Source organism: Emys orbicularis, chromosome 1 (genome assembly GCF_028017835.1).
Source record: "Emys orbicularis isolate rEmyOrb1 chromosome 1, rEmyOrb1.hap1, whole genome shotgun sequence".
NCBI classification, from domain to species: domain Eukaryota; kingdom Metazoa; phylum Chordata; order Testudines; family Emydidae; genus Emys; species Emys orbicularis.
In genome coordinates, this window is record NC_088683.1 from 158,357,269 (window position 1) to 158,384,935 (window position 27,667).

The 27,667-nt window shown below is 49.5% G+C and overlaps 1 protein-coding gene across 1 annotated transcript in view; it reads left to right on the plus strand.

The window, feature by feature from the left end:
- Positions 1–1,353: 1,353 nt before the first annotated feature.
- Positions 1,354–27,667, plus strand: part of GPR156 (G protein-coupled receptor 156) — a 35,021-nt gene continuing 8,707 nt past the window's right edge. Inside the window, exons 1-7 of the mRNA XM_065423590.1 lie at positions 1,354–1,458; positions 7,413–7,549; positions 11,522–11,657; positions 13,574–13,684; positions 21,160–21,285; positions 21,907–22,002; positions 25,860–26,096. Of these exons, the coding sequence (XP_065279662.1) occupies positions 1,354–1,458; positions 7,413–7,549; positions 11,522–11,657; positions 13,574–13,684; positions 21,160–21,285; positions 21,907–22,002; positions 25,860–26,096 (948 nt within the window). The remainder of the gene's footprint in view (positions 1,459–7,412; positions 7,550–11,521; positions 11,658–13,573; positions 13,685–21,159; positions 21,286–21,906; positions 22,003–25,859; positions 26,097–27,667) is intronic.

Here is a 27,667-nt window from a genome sequence, read left to right on the forward strand (position 1 = left end):
CTGCCTGGAGCCCATAATAGTCTAGTCTCCTATGGATCTTATTTTCTTTGGTCTCATTTCCATTGTTGGGTTTAGTGATAGGTGCTGGGTGGCGCTGGTGGCCTGTGATATACTGGATGTCAGCCCAGATGACCTAGTAGTCCCTTCTGGCCTTCAACTCCATGACTCTGTTCTTTCCCTCCTTCTGCGCCAGAGTGAAATCCTCCAGGGGATTCCCCTCTTGCAAGTGCTCCGGGTGGCACAGCCGCAGCACCCCCAGCCCCAGAGGTCCGGGCAGTGCGTGCTCCTGTGCAGCCAGCCCCAGAGCACCGGGTGGTGCTGTCTGAGCACCAGGCGGGCAGCACTGCCCCACCACCAGCTGCCCCCAGTCCCTGCGGGAGGCAGGCCAGCCAGCCCCAGCCAGCCTGGGCCAGTCAGGGCAGAGCGCTGGGAACTGCAGGAGGGGGCCTGGCCTGGGGGCGGAGTGTGGGCAGGGCCGCACTAGGCTGTTCGGGGAGGCACAGCCTCCCCACCTACGATACCCACCGCCCATGTGGACAGCCTTCTAAAGTTCTGCAGCCCTGCTAAATTCCCCACTTCCACCTTGCTCGGAAATACTCACGGCTACAAATGATTTAATAATTTCTAGACAATCAGACCTTTGGGGCTGTGTCTTGGCATGAGCTTGTGCAGTACCCAGCATAAAGGAGCCCCAATCCTGAGCAGGGCCTCTGGGCACTACTGTGGTATAAATGTTAAATATATTAATCATTTAAACCATATGGACCCTAGAGACAGTATGTTTTACTCCATGTGCCATCTCAAATAACCAGCGCCTGTAATAATTGCTGTTCTTTTCAGTTACAGGGTTAATGGCAGCCTTCCTTCTCTGTGGCCCGCAGGCGCTGTCTTCATTGTGGAGTGGGGAGAAGCTGGGGCCGTATCCATACAACCGTGGAGGAGGCTGACACCTGGTGATGAAACAGTAAGATTGTCATGTTATTTGAAGAGGATCAATACAGCTGATTTATTCAGACCTGTATGGACAGCCAACAAGACACTGCCTTGACTGGGTGTGTGGAGGTGGAGGTTTGCACAGGTGCGGAGTGGGTTCCTGCTGTGACAGAGAATGCCTGTTAAATAGTTGCCACCACACAACTGTGGTTGAGCGTAACAGTGTCACTGGCTGCAAGCCCCCTGGCACACCTAAGACGTGGGGGAAATGAGATGAATTTCAAGGTTGTTATTGTCACTGGAAAAACGTGAGCTGCTGGAGGAAGTTGGCCCAGTGTTGGCCTCCCTTCCACTGCAGGACTGACCACCACCTTCCCCACTGCCCAGAAAATATGGCCGAATGAAGACTAAGGATGTGCTATGGAGCCTGGATTCAACTGCTCTGACCTGTGTGACAGCTACTCCAGTTGGAACAGCCAGGCGCGGAGGCAGAGGACCCTGCAGGATCTCTGCACGATAACGATTGTATGTACCAAGATGGGGACTGGGCTACTCTGACCTTGAATGCTAGGTTCTACGCAGAGGAATGAGTTTGGGGGAGGCCTTTGGGGAGGAGGAGCACACCAGAAAACTTTCTAGGGGAAACTTCTCCCCAGTGGGAGTGAGGATGCTTGGCTTGTGGGAAAGGAAGGACACCCCAATACTTGTGGTCTTTAAAACTTGTCTGGGTAAAAGCCTGGCAGGTAGAGTGTAAGGAACCAGCCTGGGGAAATAGCCAAGGAATTTGAAAGAATCTTTCCCAGTTGAGCTAATGTGAGAGTGGAACTGAAATGACCTTCTGTCCCCTTGACCTCCCACCTTCCCTGGAATTTCAAAGTGCCTTTCAAATATTAATAAAGAGGGATTTAATTAAAAGCCACCGTCCATAATAGTTGGGACCTCCTCTCCCCTGCCCCGTAAGTCATTGAGCTCTTGGGGATGACACAGGAATGATCTTAGTTGGCTAAGTCTATTTTGATATAATTTTGGAAGAAGAATGTAAGCCACTGTTTCCAGTCTGGGGCTGCTGTCTTTGTGCCTGTCAGCGTTTGCATGGGCCCAGCTGGGCATGAATGCTGCTTGGCCTTCTACTGAATCACGTGCTAGCCTCCACGCTGACCTTTAATTAGAAGATTAAAGCTCTTTGGTTCCCCTAGCTCTGGCTGCTTTATTACAACTAATATTCCCCTGTCTGGGCCATGAGTTATACTCCACTCACCTGCTGCTGAAATGCTCCCCCAGAGTTCAGAGCCCCGTGACCTCCAACAGAACAGTGATTGTTTTGTGTGTGAAGGAATGCTTGGCTTCCCCAGGTGGTTCCTGAGATAGAGTTTGCAGCCATGCTTCAGGCAGGGGCTGCTCAAGGCAATCTGCTGCCCTAGGCAGAACATCACTATGTCTCCCTCCCCTCCCACTCTCTTATAGCAGCAAGCTCCTCCGTAAACAGGCTGCCCTGGAAGGGCCCCCACTGGGATCCTCCAACCCTAAGAGCCAGCAGCCCTGCCCAGCCCCACCCCACATTAGGGATCTAGCCCCAAGAGCACTCGCGGCGTAGGGTTCCTTCCATCTGTTCCCCCTCCCCATTGGGCTCTGGGTGGTGTCAATCCAAAGTGCAGGGGGAGCTGCACCAGGATGGGGGGAAGTCCCTGACATGAGGCTGGGGGGGAGGGTGGCTATGCAATACATGGGTGGAGCAATGGGAGATAATACAGGGGGACTGGGAGTAGGACATAGAGGGAAGATGGGGGGACTAGGAAAACAGGGGCAGTGAGTAGATCATGGGGCAGATAGCACGGGGGATAGGACACAGGGCAGATGTGGCAGGAGGCTAGAGAATGGGGCCAGTGGCTTGGAAGGCAGCAGGACACAGTGGGACAGGATCCTGGGGGAGGGGAATGACTGGGGGGGCAGACTCCAAGGCGTCAGGGGGCAGATGAGGTGAGAGGTAGATGAGGGGGCAGAACCTTGGGGGGTAGCTGGGCCAGGACAGGGGGAGAGATGGGGCCAGGAAGGCTAGGACAGGGGGGATTAGGACATGGGGTGAAGTAGGGGACAGCTGGGGAGTGGGTAGTATGGTGGGAGGGGCAGGGGACAGATCGGGGACATGGGGTGTCACATACCTGGTTGCCTCCTGCCCTGGAGGGCCCCTCATCCTTGAGCTTGCCTGGGGAGAGACCAGCAGCAGCTGGGCCTGGCTGTGAGCTGCTGCTGGGCTAGGCCCTCCAGCTGTGTGCTCCATGCCAAGGCCTCTGCGCAGATGTTAATGCACCTAGATGCTGCACATCCTGCTGATACACATTAACAGTTCATTAATGCACTTTGATCTAGTCCTGTTTCAAAGATTAGATCAAAGTGTATTAAGAAACTGCTAACGTGCGTCTGCAGGGTCCGCATGGACAGTTACTCTGTGTGGGGTAGATTCACATGCCAGCTTGCCGTGAACTAATCTAAGGTTTTGTCTACACTAACACTTTTGTCGGTAAAACTTTTGTTGGTCAGGGATGTGAAATAAATACACACACACCTATCTGACATAAGTTTCACCAACAACAGCACCAGTGTGGACAGAGCTATGTTGGGCGGGAGACGCTGTCCTGCTAACATAGCTACCGCCACTCATTGGGGGTGGTTTAATTATGCTGGTGGGAGTGCTGTCTCCCATCGGCATAGAGCGGCTACCCGGGAGACCTTACAACCGCACAGCTGCAGTGGTAAAACTGTGCGGTTGTAAGGTCTGTAGTGTAGACATAGCCAAAATGTTCATTTAGAAATCTGCCACCCTAGGCAGCTGCCTAGCTTGTCTGTGTCTAGAGTGGCCTCTGGCTTCAGGCATAGCCCAGAGGGGAAAGGGGATGACTCATGGATGGACTGATGGCAGCTCTCCATCAGCAACAAACCACTCTTTGAAGTACAGTAACATCAGGCGGTGGGTGGTACCCCTACATTATTGATACAAGTCACTTTTCACCATGCTGCTGGAACAAAGCTGTCCTAAAGCTGGTGCAAAAGGCCATAGGAGGAGCACGCCAGCGTAGGAGGGTCTGTCAGTAGCATCAAGCCTGTGTCATGGCTACTCCCGTCCCTGCAGCCAGTGTAGAGGGCAAGGACTGAGTGTCACGGCCTCCCACTGATCCCCGGCTGCTATATCGGCCTCTTGGGAACTCTGACAGCTGGCACAAGTTAGAGCACCTGTCAGACTGCTCCGATTTGTGTAGGGGGACCAGCTTTGTGCACAGCTGTCCTAGGATCAGGAGAGCGCAATGGTGACATAAAGTCAATTTTGATCTTCCTGGGCTACACTGTCTGCTCCTGTGCTGTAGCCAGGGTTTGGAGGCAAAGTGCAACTATGGCCCAGAAAGGGACTATGTGAAGCTGGCTCCTTCTCAGTTCACAGATCTGTCCCCTGGATATTTTTTGTAATAGTAAATGCTGGTTTTATTGATCCAAGCCAGTGTTTACTCGTGTTAGCCCCGGCAGGCAGAATGGACTCCAGCTGTGGAGGAGTGACCTGAGCTCGTCTGCCTTGTGTGTAACTGGGTGGCTACGTTCTCAGCAGAAAATGTTTATTTCTAGTGATGCTGAAAGAGGTAGAAAAAGCCCAGCCTCATTCTCGGATCCCTGGGGGAGAGTTTGTGACAGCAGCAGTTGGAAAAATGGTCTTCTGCCTTGCAAACTAAGCACATGCAATCTGGAATTTGGGACCATCCCCAAGCTATTTTTGGAGTCTCTTTCAAGGTGTGATTCTACTCTCAAAAGTGACCCTGTAAAAATGTTATTCTGGGGCTCCATGTTTGTCTCCTGATGTCTCCAGCTCAAATGTGCGCAGTTTCAAAATAAAAGGATTTTTGTCCTAACCACAAATAAACTCGGGGACCTGAGAGTCAAGCTGGGCTCTTTCCTTCTCACATGTTATCCCCAGGAATGAAGACTCTACAGGTTATATTAGGTTCTTAGTTACATCTCTGCACTCCTGTTGCCTTCAGTGAGTTTGCACATGTGTAACTAACAGGAATTTAGTAAACAAGTCTGCTGGCAATGCACAGGAAGGTATAGCTCCAGCTCCCTTTCTTCTCTGTGTCCTGTTTTTCATTGTTCCCCTGGCATCTTTTAGAGGAGAACTGAAGTGTCGTTTCAATAAATGTAAAAACTGTTTTAAGATCTCAGTAACAGACTATATATATGATATACACCAATAACTCCATTAAAGGAATGCTGATTGGGACTGTAACTTTTCATCTAACATGGAGGGTTGCTTTGGTTTGGTTTGGTTTTAAAGTGGGATCAGTTTACACATTTAAAATAAGGATATTTTAATGTTTTGTTTTTCAAATTGCAATCAGATTTAAAAAAAAAAAATTAAACTTCCTTGTGTGTAATATTCAGAAGAACCAGCAAGTGGAGCTAGCCAGTGTAGTGTCACTGTTCAAACTGAGGCCAAGTCTACACGACACGCTTAAATGGGTATAACTATGTCACTCAGGGATGTGAAAAATCCACCCCCCTGAGCAACATAGTTATACCGACCTCACCCCCAGTGTTGACAGCACTATTTGGATGGGAGAGCTTCCGTAGCTACCGCCTCTCACAAAGGTGGATTAACTACGCTGATGGGAGAAGCTCTCCCGTCGGCGTAGTGGTGTCTTCACTAAAGTGCTACAGCGGCACAGCTGCATCAGTGCAGCGCTGTATGTGTAGACAAGCGCTCTGTGCAGTACAGAAAGGGAGCAAACAGCATTAGTGGTGAAAAGTCTATTCGTTCCCTCCTGATAAGTGACAGTGTCTTTAGTCACACACCGCCAGGGAGAAGCAATGTTTCTATGTGCTTTTTAACTGAACAGTTACTAGTAATATCCTTTGGGCTGGGCTGGCACTTCTCGTATTCAAAGCACTTTACAAAGCCTTGCCTGGGAGCACAAGAGGGAAGAGTACGAAGCCTCCCTCTTCCCCTATGCCCCACGTGCAGGGCCCAGGTGCAGTTGCACTCCCTCTAATCTCCTGAGCATAGGGACTGCTCCCAGCTGGTGCCCCTTGGGGTGCCAGAGGAAGGGAGGCCAGGGCCTTTCCCTCTTTTCTGACTGCACAGTTCGTCCCACCTCCCCTGCTCCCATTCCAAAGCACACCAGGGCCCAGTAGTCACAATCTGGCCATAGCTAGTCAAGCTTCACAATCCTGCTCCTCCTTCCCATGTCCTCAGAAGTTACCCAGACTGGCTTGTTTGGCTTTTGTTTTTTTAGGCACCCACCCAGTCAATACTCATCCCCATCTCTTCATCCCTCCTGCCTTCTCCAGCCCCCTGGTAGCACCCCTCTCCCTGCTTGAAAAGCACTATAACCTGATCCCCTCCCACTGCCATTCCTGGCCTGATGTGATGGGCACTCCTGACTGCTATCCTCTGCCATCTCCTCTGGCTTCCCATCAGTTCCTTGTCTGAACCTCAAGGAGTTGAGATCCTAACTCACCTCTTTTGCCCCCCAGTGGCTCCCGACTCAGCAGTTTGCTGAGGAACTGGAGAAGATAAGCTGTGTAGCATCTGCATGCTGGGGAATCAGGGCAGGGGTTTTCCCACAACAGTTTAGGTGGATCAGAAATGGACTTGCTCCTTGCAACGGGTAGCCCTCCTTTGTGCCCCAGCTAGTGCTGCCAAACTCTCAAGGCTGGTTTTCGGCTGTTCTCCATCTAAGAATGGCTGGTCAGGGTGTGGGATGAAGCCCGGGTGTGTACGTGGGTGTTTGGGGGTAACCCTTTTGAAAAAGCATGCACCTTCCCCGGCAACTTTTCTGCACCTGCTGGCAGCTCTGCTCATGATGAAATCAACCCACTTGATTACACAATAGGGGCATGGTGAAAGCCTGGGTCCCCTTGGACGCCCGGCTGTGTGTGTCATACTTCTAGAAGGGTGCAGTGTCTTGCCCACTTGTGGTGGTGCTGGGGGCTAAGGGAACATGAAGCCCTTCTCCTAAGATACATTGGACTCCTCTGAAAGATAATGGAGAAAATGAAAGATTGGTCACATTGGCCCAAGGCATCTGTACAGGTTCTAACACTGGGCTGTGGATGCGGAGGGCTCGATGAAGGGAATTCTGCAGTGAAAGATGAGTTCAGATGCGAATGGGATTTCCCTCCATTACTGTATTTAATCACAAACTGAGTGTGTAAATTCAGTGGATGGTGAAAGGTGGCAGACTTCAGTTGGGGGAGGGGTGAAAGGTGCCAGACTGAGAGACTTGCAGAAAGAAGACTTTATCCATAGAGCAAGCAGCAGCTGGGCGGAATTCAGCTTCCATGGCCCCTTCAGTCTCTGGTGCTGGTACTGAGACTGCCGACAAGGCGTCAATCAGTGCTAGCTGTAGAGGCATTTTTTACAAGGTGGGCACCTCTCTCCTGGGAACCCTCAAGATTTCCCTCCACACCTACAGTCTCCACCCTTTGCCTTCTCTCAGACGGCCTACGACAGCAGCAGTAAGACCTTCCCCTCCTCCTCGGCTGCCCTCCTGGGAGTTGTGTGGACTTTCCTCACCGGTGGAGTCCTGCTGGCTCTTTTCTTTCTTGTCTTCACAATTCACTTCAGGAAGAACAGGTGAGCGACGCATCGTTTGGTTCCATCCTCCATTATGGAATTTCCACACTAGCTGGGAGAACAATTTCCAGGGCTCTCATTCCTCATAGAATCATAGAATATTAGGGTTGGAAGAGACCTCAGGAGGTCATCTAGTTCAATCACCTGCTCAAAGCAGGACCAATCCGCAACTAAATCATCCCAACCAAGGCTTTGTCAAGCTGGGCCTTAAAAACCTCTAAGGATGGAGATTCCACCACCTCCCTAGGTAACCCATTCCAGTGCTTCACCGCCCTCCTGCTCCCCACCATAAACTGATCATTAGCTGCGGGGCTGGAAGGCATTACCCCTTTGGGATAGAAATGGACTATTAGGGGCAGTTTTGCGGGTCCTACCTGCCTCTGTCACATCCAGCGTGGAGACAGAATGGCATGGACCTTGGGTCTAACTTTGTAGGGTAGGGAGATGAGCTACTGGACAAGGTGACCATAGGCCTGATCTGCTGTTGCATCACTTATGTTCCTAAGTACTGATGTGAGTGGCAGCCAAGGAGTGAAGGGGCTCCATCCCGTTTCTCCCTTTGGCTGGGGTGACCGCTCACACCACCATCTCTGAGGTCACCATTGGTGATCCTTAGCAGAGCAGTCAGCAGAGGTGGGAAGAAAGAGAGATGATTCCCACCTTCACCTCAGAGTCTGAGGACATCACTTCAAGCAATGCATCTAAGTGAAGTCATCCTGGTTTCAAACCATAAAAAAACATAAGAATGGCCAAAGTAGGTCAGACCAATGGTCTATCTAGCACAGTATCCTGTCTTCCAACAGTGGCCAATGCCAGAAGATTCAGAGGGAATGAACAGACCAGGACAATCACTAGATGATCAGTCTCCTGGTGTCCAGTCCCAGCATCTGGCAGTCAGAGGCTTAGGGAAGCCCAGAGCATGGGGTTGCATCCCTGAGTAGCTTGGTTAACAGCCATTGATGGACCTATCCTCTATGAACTTATTTAATTCTTTTTTGAGCCCAGCTATAATTTTGGCCTTCACAACATCCCCTGGTAATGAGTTTCACAAGTTGACTCCGCATTATGTGAAGAAGTACTTCCTTTTGTTTGTTTTAAACTTGCTGCCTATTAATTTCATTGGGTGACCCCCGGTTCTTGTGTTATGTGAAGAAGTAAATAACACTTCCTTATTTGCTTTCTCCACACCAGTCATGATTTTATAGACCTCTGTCATATCTCCTCTTAGCCATCTTTTTTCCAAGCTGAACAGTCCCAGTCTTTTTAATCTCTCCTCACATGGAAGCTATTCCATACCCTTAATCATTATTGTTGCTCTTCTCCATATTTTTTCCACTTCTAATATATCTTTTGTGAGATGGGGCGACCAGATCGGCACGCAGTATTCAAGGTGTGGGCGTACCATGGATTTATAGAGTGGAGTTATGATACTTTCTAGTTTATTATCTATCCCTTTCCTCATGGTTCCTAACATTCTGTTTGCTTTTTTGACTCCTGCTGCACATTGAGTGGATGTTTTCAGAGAGCAATCCACAATGACTCCAAGATCTCTTTCTTGACTAATAACAGCTAATTAAGACCCCATTGTTTGTTGGGATTATGTTTTCCAATATGTATTACTTTGCATTTATCAACATTGAATTTCATCTGCCATTTTGTAGCCCAATAACCCAGTTTTGTGAGATTCCTTTGTAATTCTTCACAGACTGCTTTGGACTTAACTATCCTGAGTAAGTTTGTATCATCTGCAAACTTTGCCACCTCACAGTTTATCCCTTTTTCCAGATCATTTATGATTATGTTGAACAACACAGGTCCCAGTACAGATCCCTGGGGAACAGCACTGTTTACCTCTCTCCATTCTAAAAACTGACCATTTATTTCTACTCTTTGTTTCCTATCTTTTAACCAGTTACTGATCCATGAGAGGACCTTCTCTCTTATCCTATGACTGCTTAGTTTGCTTAAAAGCCTTTGGTGAAGGACCTTGTCAGAGGCTTTCTGAAAATCCAAGTTCACTGTATCCCTTGGATCACCCTTGTCCACCTGTTTGTTGACCCCCTCAAAGAATTCTACTAGATTGGTGAGGCATGATTTCCCTGGACATCCAGGTTTCCTTCATGACACCAGACCATTCGTGGTTTGGATATAGATTGCATTTTATCTAGGACACTGGGTACTATGCAGTGTATTAGACCAGTATACAGCCAGGCACCCGGCATGGGTTTATATGGTAGAGCAGTATTGAATTCTGCAGCAATCTAAATTGATTACAGAATGACTTACAAACCTTCCAAGAATGTTCTTACTGTGGAACTGGAACAAATGCACAATATTTATTTGCCCTCGCGCAAATAAACATAGATGTGACTGATGAGCCTAGGAAAGCAGCGGGAATACCCCATATGCAGCTAGAGGAGGTGGCCTGGCTAGTATCCTAAACCAGTGGTTCTCAAACTTTTTTTTTTCACGGACCACTTGAAAATTGCTGAGGGTCTCGGCAGACCACTTAATGATCTTTCTGAATGTTGTTTGTACCATTAGCTAACTATTGTAAATAGTTAATGTTTTTTTGTTTTACAAATAAAAGCACACAACTCATAGTCTTACCTTTCTAATGTAATTGATGTGCCCTCTCTCCCCTGCCGCAGCAGTCCCCGAGCTGGGGCTGGGAAGAAGGGGTGTCTCTCCCCGGAAACCGGGAAGCTGGGGAAAGTCGCCTCTTTCTCTGCCCACCGCAGCCCTGCACGTCCCAAACTCCCCCCCACCCCTTCTTCTCACCCCACTGCCCCCTCCCACCTACCCTCTATTCTCCCCAAGGCCACCACCTCACCTTACATGTGCGTCTTCTCCAGGGTTCAGGCACCTAATTAGTGGAGCCACGCCTGCGTCCTAATCCCTGCTGGAGTGGAGCTCTGAGGAAGACAGTGAGGTGGAAACACCTGGAATATTAATTCTGGGCTCCATGTTACCTCAGGGATAGTGCAAAACTGGAGAGACTTCAGAGAAGAGCAATAAAAATGATCTGGGGCTAAAGGCACTGAGTTATAAAGTGAGATTAAAGGAGCTAAGTCTGTCTGATTAGACTGTGGTGACTAAAGAGCGGAACACATTAACAGTCTGCAAAGATCTGAAGGGTGGGAGCACCAGGGATGGAGAGGAGTTATTTATGGTTTGATCCCTGTGTACAATTAAGAGTAATGGGATGAAATTAAGGAGGAGGAACTGTAGACTAAATATTGAAGGAAACTTTCTGGATATGAGGTGTATTAAACTATGGAATAATCTCCTCTAGGTAAGGAGTGGGAATGCCATCAGTTGAGACACATAAGACTGGACTAGACAAAGTACTTGACGTGCTCAGAAACTATGGTGATAAGTGCGGTATAAGAACCTATATAGTATAGAATAGAACAGAACATGTACAACCAGGGACAGCCCTGCACTGTCCCTGGAGATGGACTGGATGATCTAATAGGGATTGTCTGTCTCCAACTTCTGTCATTCTATGACAGGCGGAGGGTTGTCCAGTGGTTAGGGCCCTAGTTTAGGAGTTAGGAGGGCTAGGTTTAATTCCTTGCTATACCAGAGACTTCACGTGTGACCTTGGGCAAGTCACTTAATCTTTCTGGGCCTCAGTTCCCTATCTATAAAAGGGGGATAATATCACTGCCCTACCTCACAGGGTGTTCTGAGGATGGATAGATTAAAGCTTTTGAGGTGCTCAGACCTAGAAGATGGCAGCCCTAGAAGAACCACAGCTAGATAGATGGCAGAGTTCCTAGTGAAAAAGTTCAACTGGTGCATAGGAGGCTATTTCCTGGAGGCAGCCCCTGTGGATAGCAGCAGCCGGGTAAGAGGCCTAGCCCCTTGCTGGTATGTAATAATGTTGTGTGGGAGGCTAGTCTCTATCTGTTGTATAAACTCCCCTTTTTTTAACTGTCACCCCCTCGCTTGCTTTGTTCCCTGGAGAATTGTGAAGATGTCCAGCCCCAATCTGAACATTGTGACACTGCTGGGCAGTGGCTTGACTTACGCTAGCGCTTACCTCTTTGGGATTCCGGAGCAAAGTTTGTTTTCTGGAGTCTCAATGGAAATGCTCATTCAGGTGAGTAAAGTGAACCAGGTGGGTTGATTGTGTTCTTGATTTGCCAGGAAAGGTTTTTAATGGACACACCGCCCCTGCTGAACTGTGATAGTCTCCCTGTCCTGGCTGCCTTGGGCACTGTGTTGAGCTTGTATTTTCACATACGCAAAGAGAAACCAGATACTTCCAGTCTGAATGGCCTCTATTGTTAGATTGAGAGCAAACAACTAAACAAGAGAGAACATAAGTAAGGTCTCCAGGAGAGAGCACAGTTTGTGTAGCAGCTGCTCCTGCAGACAGGCAAGCAGACTCCTGCACTTTTAAAGGAGCGGTACAGAGGGCATGTAAAAACTCAGCAGTTAGTTATCTATATATAGCACAGGGTCCATGGGCAGCAAGAGAATGGGCACAATATCTTGGACATAAATATCACTTGGAAAACTTCATAAAAACTACACTCTGCCTAATTAATTCCTGATTTCTGTCCTGGGTATGGCCACTACCAGCTAGGGACCCAGTGCAGAGCAAACGAGGTGTGTGTGTACAGGGGTGGAGATGAGAGCACTGCAGAGAGAAAGAACATCCAGCTCTCGGAGAAGGCAAACGCTGTGGAGAGAGTAAGAGGCAGGGAGGTTGTGTTCAGCCACCTGGATGAAGGTAATTAGTTGAGGAGCCAGCTACTGCTTTATTGATGCTCAAGTCATGTATGTGTTTTGGTCTGTTTGCTCCTCTAACAGTTACTCTTGGGGGAATTCTGCGCCACTGAGCATGCAGAATTTGTGCAGAAATTAATGTTGTGCGCGCAGAATTTCCTTCTCTCTCCCCCCCAGAAATGGGCCGTAGAGCTGCTAGCTGCCACTAGGGGCTGCTGGATCTGGCAGAGCCCAGCTTGCAAATAGAAGACACTGCCGGGGTGGGGGGAGCTGGAGGGTTCCCAGCAGCTGCAGTTCTCAGCATGCCCTGAAGGAAGGAAATGGCATGCAGGAAACTCCACACAGGCCTGGGACCCAGCATCAGGCTGTTTCTCCTTCTGGATCCCTGGGCTGTGGAGGGGATGGGGTGCAGGTGTCTAGGCGGGGTGGGTGCCTCGTGATTGGGCTCTGCAGGGAGGGAGCAGAGAAACAGAAACTAGGTTGACATAGGAGTTTCTTTAATTCTACTCCTGAGGGAATTTGTGTGTGTCTGTGTTGTTAAAGACTTACTTGCTGACAGGAATTTTGAAATAAATTACCAAAATAATTGAAACTGGCTTGATTATATAGTGTTATTTTGATAAATAAAATGTGCAGAATTTTGCAGAATTTTAAAATATTGTGCACAGAATTTTTAATTTTTTGGTGGAGAATTCCCCCAGGAGTAAACAGTAGCTTTTGGTTCCTCCACAGACTGGCAGAAAAGGAAGGGATTGCATCCTCATAGCCTGCTCCTGGCTCGTTCTGCCTCAGATACGCAGGCTGGGTGGCTAGTAGCTGCTCCTGACGGTGACACTGGGCACAGCCCCTGCCCCAGGGTGGATAGTGGCACCTCCCAGCCCTGTGGTCCTGTCCAATAACATGAGTTCTATGGGCAGCAGCTTTGCTATTAAAACGGTGTCTTTTTTTTTTTTTAATTGGGAATTCCTGAGGATGGAAGGCCACTGCCCACTGTGGTGTCCTGATTGGGAGACCTTCTGTACTAGGTTTGACTGGAGTTCCTCAGCCCAGAGTTTTCTGTCTACCAGGCACGGACTGGCTGGCAGATATGGGGTCCCTATTTACTAGTTTTCCTTTCCTTTCTGTGGGTGTATGGAACACCATTTGGCCAGGGAAGGGGGCAGAGCTCCCTTGGGAGCAATATGGAAGCCCAGCAGGGAAAGTGCTACTTGTAGCTGCCAGGTTTCACTGCCTGGTAACAGGAACCTCCAATCTCATCTCTCACTCTCTGCCTCCTGTCTGCAGGTGAGGCTCTGCTTGCTGTGTGTTGGGAGCTCCCTGGTCTTCGGGCCCATCCTAGGCAAAAGCTGGCGGTTGTACAAAGTGTTCACACAGCGCAGTCCAGAAAAGAGGGTGGTAAGTACTCGCAGTACATGCCCCGTGCACTGGAACACAGAGGCTCCTCACCTGTGAGGTGCTGGGGCTCTCCGCATGGGCTGCACTGAGAAGCAAAGGGAAATGCTTGACAAAAACCAAACTCTACAAGGTCCAGGAATCATTTGCAGAATGTGGATGGGCTTGAAATGAGAGATAATAGGGAATGCGGGGACGCACAGGACCGACAGTGGGAATATAGCGCTTCAGGCACTTAGATACCAGCATCACAGGCACAGAGTAAAACCTAGCTAGACCGGGCCTCATTCCCCACTGCCTTGTGCAGTCATTTACACCTGTGAAAAGCAGGGGTAAAATGCTACCAAATCAGAATAGTGGAAATGACACGAGCAGCAAGGCAGTGGAGAATCAGGCCCATAGAACAGAGAGGAGGGAGGAGGAGTTTAGATACCTGACTTATCTAAAGCATTTGTTCTCCTGCCAGGTGGGGCATGCCCATCTGGTGATAATCACTGGTCCCTTTGTGAAATGAGTTGATGGTTTCTTAGGGTATGTCTACACTACGAGAGTAGTTCGATTTTACTTAAATCGAATATGTGGAATCGATATTACAAAGTCGAACGTGTGTGTCCACACTAAGGACAGTAATTCGACTTTGTGAGTCCACACTAACGGGGCAAGCGTCGACATTGGAAGCGGTGCACTGTGGGCAGCTATCCCACAGTTCCTGCAGTTCCCGCTGCCCATTGGAATTCTGGGTCGAGCCCCCAATGCCTTCTGGGGAAAAAAATGTGTCGAGGGTGGTTTTGGGTAACTGTCGTCATCCAACCGTCACTCCCGCCCTCCCTCCCTGAAAGCGCCGGCGGGAAATCAGTTCGCGCACTTTTCTGGTCAGTGACAGCGCGGATGCCACAGCGCTGCGAGCATGGAGCCCGCTGCAACCATCGCTGCAGTTATGGCCGTTGTCAACACCTCGCAGCTTATCATCCACCTTTCCCAGAGGCAGATGCTGAGAAATCAGGCGAGGAGGCTACGGCAGCGCGGTGAGGACATTAAGTCTGAGAGGGGCACGGACCTGTCACAAAGCACGGGACCCCGCGCCGAGGACATCATGGTGGCAATGGGTCATGTTGATGTTGTGGAACGGCAATTCTGGGCCCGGGAAACAAGCACGGACTGGTGGGACCGCATAGTGCTGCAGGTCTGGGATGAATCACAGTGGCTGCGAAACTTTCGCATGCGTAAGGGAACTTTCCTTGAACTTTGTGAGTTGCTGTCCCCTGCCCTGAAGCGCAAGGACACCCGGATGCGAGCAGCCCTGACTGTCCAGAAGCGAGTGGCCATAGCCCTCTGGAAGCTTGCAACGCCGGACAGCTACCGGTCAGTCGCGAACCACTTTGGCGTGGGCAAATCTACCATGGGGGTTGTTGTGATGCAAGTAGCCAATGCAATCGTTGAGCTACTGCTCTCAAAGGTAGTGACCCTGGGAAACGTGGAGGTCATCATAGATGGCTTCGCCGCGATGGGATTCCCAAACTGCGGTGGAGCTATAGATGGAACTCACATCCCTATCCTGGGACCGGACCACCAGGCCAGCCAGTACATTAACCGAAAGGGCTACTTTTCAATGGTGCTGCAAGCACTGGTGGACCATAGGGGACGTTTTACAAACATAAACGTCGGATGGCTGGGCAAGGTTCATGACGCTCGTGTTTTCAGGAACTCTGGTCTGTTTAGACGGCTGCAGGAAGGTATTTACTTCCCGGACCACAAAATAACTCTTGGGGATGTGGAGATGCCTGTAGTCATCCTCAGGGACCCAGCCTACCCGCTAATGCCCTGGCTCATGAAGCCCTATACAGGCGCCCTGGACACTGAAAAAGAACTCTTCAACTACCGCCTGAGCAAGTGCAGAATGGTGGTGGAGTGTGCTTTTGGACGTCTCAAGGGGAGATGGAGAACCTTACTGACTCGCTCTGATCTCAGCGAAACCAATATCCCCATTGTTATTGCAGCTTGCTGTGTGCTCCACAATCTGTGTGAGAGCAAGGGGGAGACCTTTATGGCGGGGTGGGAGGTTGAGGCAAATAGCCTGGCTGCTGATTACGCCCAGCCAGACAGCCGGGCGATTAGAAGAGCCCAGCGGGACGCGCTGTGCATCCGGGAGGCTTTGAAAGCTAGGTTCCTGAGTGAGCAGGGTAACCTGTGACTATTAAGTTTGTTTACAGAGAAGCTGAACCTGCCCCCGTTTCTTTACCCAGTAAATGTTCACTATCCTCTCCAGTTACATACCCCGTTCACCCCGTTCCCCCCCTTCCAACACACGTTTAAAAATAAAATCACTTGAAATTTGTTAATGAACACCGTTTTCTTTATTACTGTTTTCGCGGGAAAGTGTTGAACCTGGGACGCAGACTGTGGAGGGGAGCGGGTGTAGTCTCCTGTTCGGGACTCTGTGTGTGGGGGCTATGTGACTTTGTGGCAGGGGGAGGACGGTTACAGATCCCCTGCTGCGTGGCTCTGTGATCCAGGATAAGGACCGCTGCATAAGATCTCTAACCGCCCTCCCCCGCCACAAAGTCACATAGCCCCCCCCACACACACACAGAACATGAAAACCACCTCCCAGACTGACCAGGGTAACTAGTGAATGCAATGTGTGTGTGCCCTGCTGCTGAACCTGCCCCCACGTCTGTACCCTGGTAAAGGTGGCTGTCCTGTCCAATTACCAACCCCCTTCCCCCCCTTCAAACAGACTCTCCTCTAAAAGAACATGATGGAAACAGTAATTAACAGAAACGTATTTTTTATTAGCAACTACACATGAAACTGGGGGATGAAACTGGGACGGGGGCTTGGGTGAGGCGGGAAGGAAAGGACTTATCAAATTTTGGGGAATGAGAGCCTTCTGGTACTTGAGCAGTCTGCAGGGGTGGAGTGAGAGTTTTCACGGAGTCTGCCGCCCCTCCTTCTTGGGACTTTGGGTGAGGGGGGTATGGGACTTTGTGGCGGGGGAGGGCGGTTAGAGATAGACTGCAGCGGGGCTCTGTCCTCCTGCCTCCGGTCCTGCAGAACATCCACAAGGCGCCGGAGCGTGTCCGTTTGCTCCCTCATTAGTCCAAGCAGCGTTTGAGTCGCCTGCTGGTCTTCCTGCTGCCACCTCTCCTCCCGTTCCATGTGTGATCGGTGCATTTGGGACAAGTTCTCCCTCCACTGGGTCTGCTGGGCTGCCTGGGCTCGGGAGCAGCCCATAAGTTCCGAGAACATGTCCTCCCGTGTCCTCTTCTTCCTACGCCTAATCTGCGCTAGCCTCTGGGACTGTGATGCCAGGGTAGTTCGGGAGACAGTCACAGCTGTGGGATGGGAAAAAGGGAGTGAATTCCTCAGAAAGATAAATTTTGGGGTGAACAAAGAACATAGTCTTTCTCTGTGAACAAGACCATGCACAGCACCTATCACATGCGCGCTCAGGACAAGGTCGAATTTTCGGCCTTCGCATTCAGTGCCTGGGGTCTTGCAGTGCAGATCAGACAAGCGGGACAGGACAGTGGAATTTGGGTAACAGGCTGACATGGTAAGCCGTAGACTTGTGGCTGCTTAAAATTTTAATAATAGCACTGGCCTCCTTTCACGTTCAAAGCAATGCCAGTCCCTGCTGCCAGCAATCCGGCAAGCATGAACTCTGCCCTGTCCCACCCCCTCGCGGCTGTCCCAGGGAAAGATCCCTGTATGCTGCTCCTCTCCCGCCTCCACCGCGTGGCTCTAAACCGCCGGTTACAGTTCTGTAAAGGAACAGGCAAGCAGTCCCAATACTAACATTCCCCTACCTAATTCAAAGCAGGTCACCATGAGCGACATCACTCTGATGAGGATTTCAGAGACGGAGAAAGAACGGATGCTTCGGGAAAGCCTGCAAAGACCAGGGCCGTATGCCGCCATGCTCTGCAAGGCAATGATACCCAAGTACTTGATTGTCTCCTGGCGCGGAAACGTTTCCTACCACGGAGGACCCAATAAGGCCGCTCTCCCCAGGAACCTGATGCAAAGGCTTTCCAATTACCTCCAGGAGAGCTTCGTGGAGATGTCCCAGGAGGATTTCTGCTCTATCCCCGGACATATAGACCGGATTTTACTGTAGCTGCACTGGCAGGGACTAAACAGTAGAGCGCCTAGGGCAAAACAATCATGCTAAACCGGACATTGTTAGATTTTTTTTCAGTAGTTGCACTGCCAAGGACTGAAACGTTAAGCGCCTAGGGCAAAGTAATCATGAAAAACCCATTGTTAATATTGTTAATATTCCTGTTCTGTTAAAAATAAATGTTTACATGTTTAAAACACTTACTGATCCTTCCCCTGATTCTTTGTCCGGGTTAACGCCTGGGGACGGTTGGTAGGGGATCTCTGTAAGGGTGATGAAGAGATCCTGGCTGTCGGGGAAATCAGCGTTGTAAGCGCTGTCGACTGCCTCGTCCTCCTCATCTCCTTCCTCATCTTCCCGGTCCGCTAACCTGTCCGAGGAACCGGCCGTCGACAATATCCCATCCTCAGAGTCCACGGTCAGTGGTGGGGTAGTGGTGGCGGCCGCACCTAGGATGGAATGCAGTGCCTCGTAGAAACGGGATGTCTGGGGCTGGGATCCGGAGCGTCTGTTTGCCTCTTTGGTCTTCTGGTAGCGTTGTCTCAGCTCCTTGATTTTCACGCGGCACTGCGTTGCATCCCGGCTGTATCCTCTCTCTGCCATGGCTTTAGAGATCTTCTCGTAGATCTTTGCATTCCGTCTTTTCGATCGCAGCTCGGAAAGCACGGACTCATCGCCCCACACAGCGATCAGATCCAAGACTTCCCGATCAGTCCATGCTGGGGCCCTCTTTCTATTCTGAGATTGCATGGCCATCTCTGCTGGAGAGCTCTGCATCGTTGCTAGTGCTGCTGAGCTCGCCACGATGTCCAAACAGGAAATGAGATTCAAACTGGCCAGACAGGAAAAGGAATTCAAATTTTCCCGGGGCTTTTCCTGTGTGGCTGGTCAGAGCATCCGAGCTCGGACTGCTGTCCAGAGCATCAACAGAGTGGTGCACTGTGGGATAGCTCCCGGAGCTATTACCGTCGATTTCCATCCACACCTAGCCTAATTCGACATGGCCATGTCGAATTTAGCGCTACTCCCCTCGTTGGGGAGGAGTACAGAAGTCGAATTTAAGAGACTTCTATGTCGAACTAAATAGCTTCGTGGTGTGGACGGGTGCAGAGTTAATTCGATGTAACGGTGCTAAATTCGACATAAACTCCTAGTGTAGACCAGGCATTACACTGTCCAAGTGTCCCCATCACAAAACCCACCAGCAGGATTGCCATTTGTAGGTCCTCTTCTTGTTAATCGCACATCAATGAGGTCATGTAGACAGAACTCCCTTCTCACTCCTAGAGGGGTCTTCTTTAGTGAAGCATTGAATGAAGGAAGTTTGCCTTGCCGCTACCCATGCTTTCTGCTCATCCTGTGGATAGAGGTTGCCAGACTCCAGGAGTGTTGGGTTGGCGCCTTCTACCAGCACTAAATTCACACACAAGTATTTTAAGAAAAAAGAAAATACATCTCTTACAAAACAAAAAATATCTGAAAATCACTTAGTACCAGCTTTTTCCAGCACACCCTCTGCAGATTTCAGTGTCATATGAAATTGCCAGTTTCTGCTGCTGGGGAAACCCCAAGCCCGAGCTCAGGTCATGGTAGGTAGAATAAAAGTATTTTCAACTGTCCTTTAAGCAAAGACCTCTGGGTGCCCTACCTTTGCTGGCTGGGACTGAAGTTTCTTTATAACTAGGGTGACCAGATGTCCCTATTTTATAGTGACAGTCCCGATATTTGGGGCTTTTTCTTCTATAGGCGCCTATTATCTCCCACCCCGTGTCCCGATTTTTCACACTTGCTGTCTGGTCACCCTATTTACAACAGAATTCTCCAACCAGCCCTATTACAGGGCATTGCTCATGTATCCTCTGGGGGTAGGATGTAAATCAAGTGTCTTTTCCAGAGTTCACTCTCTGGAAAAAGATACCAAGAGGCCGAACTGCCGAAGCAAAAAAAAAAAAAAAAAGCCGCCCAGACTGTGCCGCCCCAAGAATGGACAGAATGCTGCCCCTTAGCATGTGCTGCCTCAGGCACGTGCTTCCTCCGCTGATGCCTAGAGCCAGCTCTGCCAGAGCTCAGTCTCTGGGTTGGTGGCCTAGCACTTAGTTTTCAGCACCACTGGGGGGAGGCCCTAAGCTCAATCATCTGGATCTTGTTCCCAAACTTTGTTTTAATGATGATACATCCAAGCTTCAGAATTTAGACCTGGATTTGGAACAATTCTAATTTTTGGGAGGTTAGAGAGAGAGTCAGATCCAGGGATTTGGATCAGATCCTTAAAGAGAAAGCCCTTTGTGAGATTTGGTTTGGATCTCCAATCATACCTGTAGTTTGGAGCTATTTGGATCTGGGTTTTTCTTCAGAGACATTTCTGGTTTTTCTAGTTATTTTTAATATAAAAACCAGTGAAACAAATGTCAGCAAGTATTCCTGACTCCCCTCTCCTGGTGCAACCACTTCAGGAAGGGCTGGAACAGACCCTCTTTCTGCCGGGGGAGGGTTCTGAAGACCTCTGAGCAGCACAGGACAAAAGGGGGCATGCCAACTGTGAAGAATGTGGGAGTTATCTGTATTGATTTTATGAATGTTATCTATAGATCTGTGTGGACTTGGGGGTTATTTTGTTGCTGTGCAAAGGGGAACGAAGGTGCTAAATCAGTTTGAGCTAACTTTGGACTGCATGTACCAAAGGCTACTGGGTGTAGACAACCATAGGCAGACATACAAGGGAGGAGATGATACCTTTGGCGTTTACCTCCACAAATTGGGATTTGGCTAGTCCTGCAGTCTGGGGTTAGTCTCCAGCTTGAAATCCCAGGGCTTTGAGGTGAGAACTTTCAAACAACAAGATTTGAAGCAGTTAAAAAACGGAGCCTCAGAGGAAAGGAGAGACAGCGGGTCAACAGGGAGACTGACTGTATCATAGTTTCCAGGTGCTGGGGCCCCAAGATAAATGGGGGGCCTACCTAAACATGCAGGTAAGGCCAAGCTTAGGTAAGACAATATGCGTATATCGGCTTTTGTTATTTTTAACCTTTTTCTTTCTGCTTGCGATGTCCCTATGGATAAATAAACCACACTCTGTTTTGGAACAAGCTGTTTTCTGTCACTGGATTCGCTGCTCCCAGGGAGGATTCTAGAGCAGGAGCAACACCAAGGTGGACCTGCTGCACATAATATGGTTGAGAAACAGGAGGCGCTGTCAAAAATGGTTCATTTTAAATCAGTGGGGTGAATTGTGGGATTTCACTCTGGGGGAAGGGGCAGTATAGACCTGTCATTTGAAAGAGCCCACGAAGAGCCAGAGAGGTCACAGGTGCAGCTCATCCCCGAACCATAACACTGACCCTTCTGTGTGTTGCAGATTATCAAAGACCTCCAGCTGCTGGTGCTGGTGGTGGTGCTGGTGCTGGCAGATGCCATGCTGCTCACAACATGGATTTTCTCTGATCCAGTTCAGTGCTTCCAAAGCTTCAGTGCATCCCTGAGGGTAAGAGGACAATAGCAAGAGGCAGAACACTGCACCTTTGTGTCTATGTCATGCTATGATTCAGCCCAGCAGATCTCTGCAGGCATGAAAGATGGAAGGGTTTGTTTTAGAGAAGTTTCTAAGCCACAAATTTTGGAGCTGACCTTCCTCAGAGGTGTGAGGTGTTGTAAACTGGGGTTAGGTTTGGACCCTTATGGAGACAGATGCCATTTGCGGAGTTCCAGCCAAACATGCCTGAAGCTGGACGGGAGAATCTGGTTCCAGAGCTTTGATTTTCTACCATTATAAGTTCTAACCAATGCCCTGTCTGCTCTGCAGAGAGCATGACCTGGATTCTGCAGCTCTCCAGCATGGGAGACTGGCGAGTTTGTGGCAGGTGCAGAGAAATTTGAAAACTGAAGCTTAATGAGCATGTTGGCAGATGAATACCGAAGCTGGGTATCTTTCCTCCTTGAATTCTCTGCTCTCAATAGCACTTTCCCAGTCGTTAGACAAGCTTTCATGTTTCCACTTTGAAATTTGTGCTTAGACACCCCCTAAACCATGTATCCACTTGTCTGTTTGTCCATCCCTATGGGCTGGAGCAGGAGCCTTCATTTCTGTGTTCTGACTGCCTCCCAGGTGACTGACAAGGGCATGACCTGTTCGGTGGGTAGGATGCAGTTCTGCGTGTCTCTCTACTCCGAACTTTGGCTCATTCTCATTTTAGGGTTTAAGGTATGTAACCTCTCTATTCATCCCTGCATCTCATCTCACCTCCCTCCAGTCTAGCTACAAAATGCTGCTGCTGCTAAAATTCTCTTCCTCCCCTAATACCCTGGCCATTTTACTCCCTTCCCTGGCTGCCTCTCACCTTCAAATTCAAGGTTCTCATGCTCATCTTGAAGGTTCTTCCCATTGCCATCCAATTCTGCTTCTGTGTTCTCTTTCACTGTTACCCATCTCCCCTGCCAAGACTCCCTCACAAAAGTCCCCTCTGTATCTTTCTCGCAGTCTCATCTTCATGCTTTCTTCCTTGCTACCCCTTATGCTTGGAACCATCTCTCTCTCTTTGTTTGCAAAACAACATCTCTCACCTCATTCAGATCTCTCCTTAAAACTCACTACTTCCATGAACCCATAGACAAACTGCACAGCTGGGGTAGGGGACCCTGAGCCTGTGCAGCAGAACAGTATTAATAATAACCATTTAGGTTTTGTCTATATGGGGAAACTTACTAACATAATTATACCAGTTTAATTATACTGCTGTAGTTACACTGATTTGACTTCCTGTGTGGTCATTCCTATTGTAGAATAAGAGTGCCACGCAGGGAGTAGTACTGACATAGCAATATAATTACAGTGGTAAATTTCCCTGTGTAGACAAGATTTTAGTTCTTACATAGCACTTTTCATTTGTAGACCTCAAAGGGTTTTACAAATATACTATTAACCCCATTTTACAGGTGGGGAAAACTAAGGCATCCAAGGGCCAGATTTAAAAAAGTATTTAGACAGTGCTGAGGTGCTTAGGAATTTAGATCACGGTATCCAGGAGCCTTAGGCAGTGTCTAGCCTTCAGCCACTGCAGCCGCGCCACTGTAAGGTGCGCAGTGTAGCTGCTCTTTGTCACCAGGAGAGAGCTCTCTCAGCGACAAAATAAAACCACCCCGAACGAGGGGCAGTAGCTTCATCACCAGGAGCGTGGCTCCTGCTGACAAAGTGTTGGCCACACCGGTGCTTTTTGTCGTTCAGGGGGGTGGTTTTTTTCACACCCCTGAGCAACAAAAGTTTTAACAATGGAAGTGCAGTGTAGACATAGCCTTAATCTCATATTCAAAAGGGATTTAGGCATTTATGATCCAAAACCCCATTGGCAGTCTGATTGGCTTCTATGTGCAAGTCCCTTAAGTACACAATATATAAGCAATTACTTGGCTGCTCTCCTTGATATCATATGTGTTGATCATCTACATCAGCTACTTTGCTCCTGTTCTGTATTAAATTTTCCTCAAATCCAGAGGGATTATCTTTACAGTCATTGGCCTCTATGAACTCTTACTGTTCTTGCTTTTAAAAATAAAATATTCTCTTTCCTGATGCCAGCTGCCCATGTTTAATAACTCACTGAGCCTGTCTCTGGTCTCATCTGCAGGGTTTCACACCCATGTAGCTCCATTGTCTTCCCTGGAATTAAGCCTGATTTACACCAATGTAAGTGAGAACAGAATCAGTCCCTTTGTGTACATATGTCACTCTTTATCTTCAAGGGCATTAACGTTCTCAACCCCTTGGGAGGCAGTTCAGTATTCTATCCCCATTTTACTGGCACAGAAATGGAGTGACTTGCCCAAGGTTGCACATAGAATCAGTTGCAAAGCCCTTTCTAGAACCCAGGAGTTTTGAATCTGTCCTGTGCTTGTTCCATTAGAGCAACATCCCAGTTTGCCACAAGGTGGTACCTTAATCTGTCCCCTGGATATTGTTGCCAGGACAATTACATAGTTTTAAATGGGACATAGATGGCTGCCTATTCTGGCTCAGGGGATTAGAAATTGGCTATAGAGCTTTTCACCTTTTTGTCACGAGTTCACAGGTAGCTTGTGGCTGAAAACTGTGATAGTGCAATGTCTGCTTGATGGTGTGTATGAAATGAATTTGAGTCTCGGTCCAGTTCCTAGTGAGACAGACATCAACACCGCAGAAGCACCATCAGAACTGAACTAGTGGCAATCCCAGCAGAGAGGCCACCAGGAGTCATGGTCTTCGAAGCGGAACTCCCTTCTTGCCCATAAAGATGGACTCTCCAGGCTGATGAGCATCCAGCCTCCCGGCAGGCTCATGCTCATTACAAGGCATTGTGAGGGGGCAGTTTGCACTGTCACTATTCCTGTTCTGTGGACAGAGTGTCGATTGGCTGCGTGCAGGGGTGGCAGGTTTGTATATTTTTTGATGGTGCCCAGAACGGGTCAATGTCCTGCCCCTCCCCCGACACCTGCCTTGTAAGCCATTATATATTTTTTAAAATAATGTAAAAATGTGAGGGCTCTGGGGTGGGGCTGGGGGATGAGGGGCTTGGGCAGAGGGTTGGGATGCAGGGGTGTGGGCTGTGGGGTGGGACCGGGGATGAGGGGGTTCACAGTGCAGGAGGGGGCTCAGTGCTGGGGCAGAGGGTTGGGCTGCGGGGGGTGAGAGCTCTGGGTGAGGGTGCGGGCTGTGGGGTGGGATGGGGTGGGGCCAGGGAAGGCTGAGGCCAGAGAGGACTCCCTCCAGCCCTCTCCCTGCCAGCAGCACAGTCACCTCACACCACTGTCCTTGCACGTGCTCCTAGGACCCCCCTCAGGTCCAGGAAGCCCCCTCACCTCCTCTGTGGTAGTTGCGGGGGGGGGCTGCCATCACATGTGCGCCTCCTCCCCTGCTGCTGCCTCTCACTGTAGCCTCACTGGGGGTGGGGTATGGGGCTGCCCCTTGCCCAGCGTGGGGCAAGAGCGGTGACTGCGGGCGGGGAAGCCCCCTGTGCTGGTGGAGGGTCCCACTGCAAAAGGGAAGAGTCCGTCCATCCGAGATGGAAGGGCAGGGGCAGGGGCAGCCTGTCCAGGCACTAGTGGTTGGGGGGCACTAGGACCCTGTAGTGGCAGTTGATGCCAGGAGCCAGCAGAGCGCAGCGCAGAGATGCAGGGGGCAGCAGTCTGCTGCCCAGGGCGCAGGCAGGGACGCGCAGAGGAGGCGTGTGGGGGCGGCAGGCAGGACCAGGGGAGAGACCCGGCCCCAAACATTGGTGGAGCCAGGCCCCCATGCCCTGAATATTGCTGGAGCATGGGCACCACGGTCCCATATAACTCGCCGCCCCCGACTGCGTGCTCCCTTCAGCACCTTCCACCAACACTCAGGAAATTTTACAGAAGAGAAGAGAAAATAATTGTACTTTACAGGCCAATAGTTTCCAGAGCTCTCCTTAAAATATGCACCATTTTGTGCTCTTTCTCCAGTCCACTATTTCCTGTTTCTTCCTCTCTTGCCACTTTTTTTTTTTCAATTTACAGATGGCTCCTCTCTGTTTTCTTGGAGTTAGACTCATCGTTCTTTGATGGTAGAACTAATTTCTTCTGTTTCTTTTTCTTCCTTTAAGGAGTTTCTGTCTCTGTCTGTCAGTCTCTGGTGTTCTTTTTCCAGGACTCCTTTCCATTTTGGGCTCCTTTACAATTCTTACTATTGGTTCTGATCAGCAGCACCCTCTGTCAATCTAATCCTAGACTCCCCCCTCACAATTCTACTAATACTTCTCAGTCTTGACCTGCAACACCCCCTATTATTCCAATCTTGCCCCCGTCTCCATCCAGCTCTGCCTATGCACCTCAATTCTGACCTGCAGCAACATGCTGAGTATTTGCTGCCGAGCTACCATATCAAATTGAATTTCTGCATTATAGATCAAAGAGTGTTAATTAAAATTGCACTGAATGTATCTGAGCTTCATTGACTCAGTACGGGTTGGGGGAAAGACTGTGACATACAGTAATTTTCCTCACTCTGGAAATCTGTAAAACCTCTTCTCCTAAACCAAACCCCTTATCCCTATTTTCTGATTCCAGAGCATCCTGTTGATATATGGGACGTACCTGGCTGGTCTGACAGATAATGTCAGCGCTCCACCAGTGAATCAGTCCTTGATCCTCATTGTTGGGGTCAACCTCATTTTCCTTGCTGCTGGGACAGTTTTTTTAGTTAACTGGTTTTTCTACACTTGGCACAACCTGGTCTTTGGTTTTACATCTGGAGGCATCTTCATCTGTACAACCACAATCAATTGCTTCATCTTTGTTCCACAGGTATGAAACAAACTGTGTTCTAAAGGCCTGGCCTGAAAGGTCTCCTCAGATATGAGCACACATAGATAATGTGTTCTGAAATGCTCACTCTTTTTCTTCTGGGATAGCACAACAACACAAATACACAAAGTCAGGGAGGAAGCTCCAGCTGGCTCAGAGGCTGGAGTTGTGATATGGAGCCTTTCATCTTTAACTGCTGGTCATCGGGTCAAATCCAACCAAGGTGGTAGCAACTAAAAAATCATTCCAGTCTGTTTGCTGGTCAGTGGCTTGTGTGAAATGAGTTTTGGGGCCTCTGGTTTTAAGCATTTATATTACACTCATTTATACCAGACTCCTTGGGCTTGGTTCCTTCTTGACTGAAAGCTAAGAATCTGGAAGAGAAAGTGGTGGTTTGGGAAAGGAGGTGGTATGCTGTACTGCTGCTTCCTTCCAAATCTGAGCCCTGCAAACAATGCAGGAATCCCTTCCTTACAGGACATACCAGACTGGAATGTGTTTGCCGAGCACCCCAGAAGGGGCTAGGGGAGGAAGTTGGGGTTTATCCCTGTCCTTACGTTCCTGGGGATCTGTGGTGTCTGCAGAGTGCAAAGGACCTCAGGTCTGCAATTTTTTTCCAGTAAATGAAACCTTGCACTTCAGGTTTTTGAATACTATTTCAATTAAATGTTGATAAATAGTGACTAAAATATCACCCCAAAAAAGTGACACTGCTTTCTCCTGTTTGGACCAAAGTGGCTCAGAAGCTGAAGAACTGAGCCAGACCTTGTGGGATTTGAAGCTCTGGTTCCAGGGAGTTTGGACAACCACAGTAACCACATGGCCTCCATCCACGAATCCACAAGGCCACTTTCCTTCCAATTCCTCCTGCCACTTCCCCAAAATATCCAGGGTAACTCACACCACCATCTACTTAATCCCCAAGTCCATAGCAGCTCTGTCCTTCTGGTCAACCCCCAAGAATCCAGTAGCTATGCGTCTCCTCCCAGTCCTTAATGGTGCCTCCTTTCCCTCATGTTCCTGGTGTTCTGACCCCTCCTCCACTTCCTACAGGGCCCTGGTGTCTCTGCTAATCTCCTCCTCTCCCCCTTTCCTCTCTGTGGCTCTGCCCCTTATTTATGGGGTTTGGTAAAAGAAGTGGCCACTGCCATCTGCTTCTCCCCTGGGTAGGTGACCACCTCCCCACATATTGCTCCCATAGCAAAGCCAGGGTGCTCTAGGAGCCACCAGAGGAGTTTGTGGAGTGGGAGAGGAGCAGGCAGATGGGCGAGAGGCTTCAAAGGAGACACTAGTTGTTTTTCTAGCTCTCTGGTAGCTGTGGGCTCTTCCTGCCATGGGAGGGGTGAATTTGGCAGTTTTCCCCACCCTACTAGTCCTCTGCTCTCCCCTCCCCTGCCCTGACAAGCAGCGATGGGAGGGGAAGCCCTTGGAGCCACCCCTAGACTTGTGACTACCAACCGCCACTGGATTTGGTCAATATGATACCCCTGCAGGGAATACTGGTGTTTGAATCAGAGGTCATAATACGAGAGAGTGAGCCCAGAACTATACATGGGTGCAAAGGGTCCATC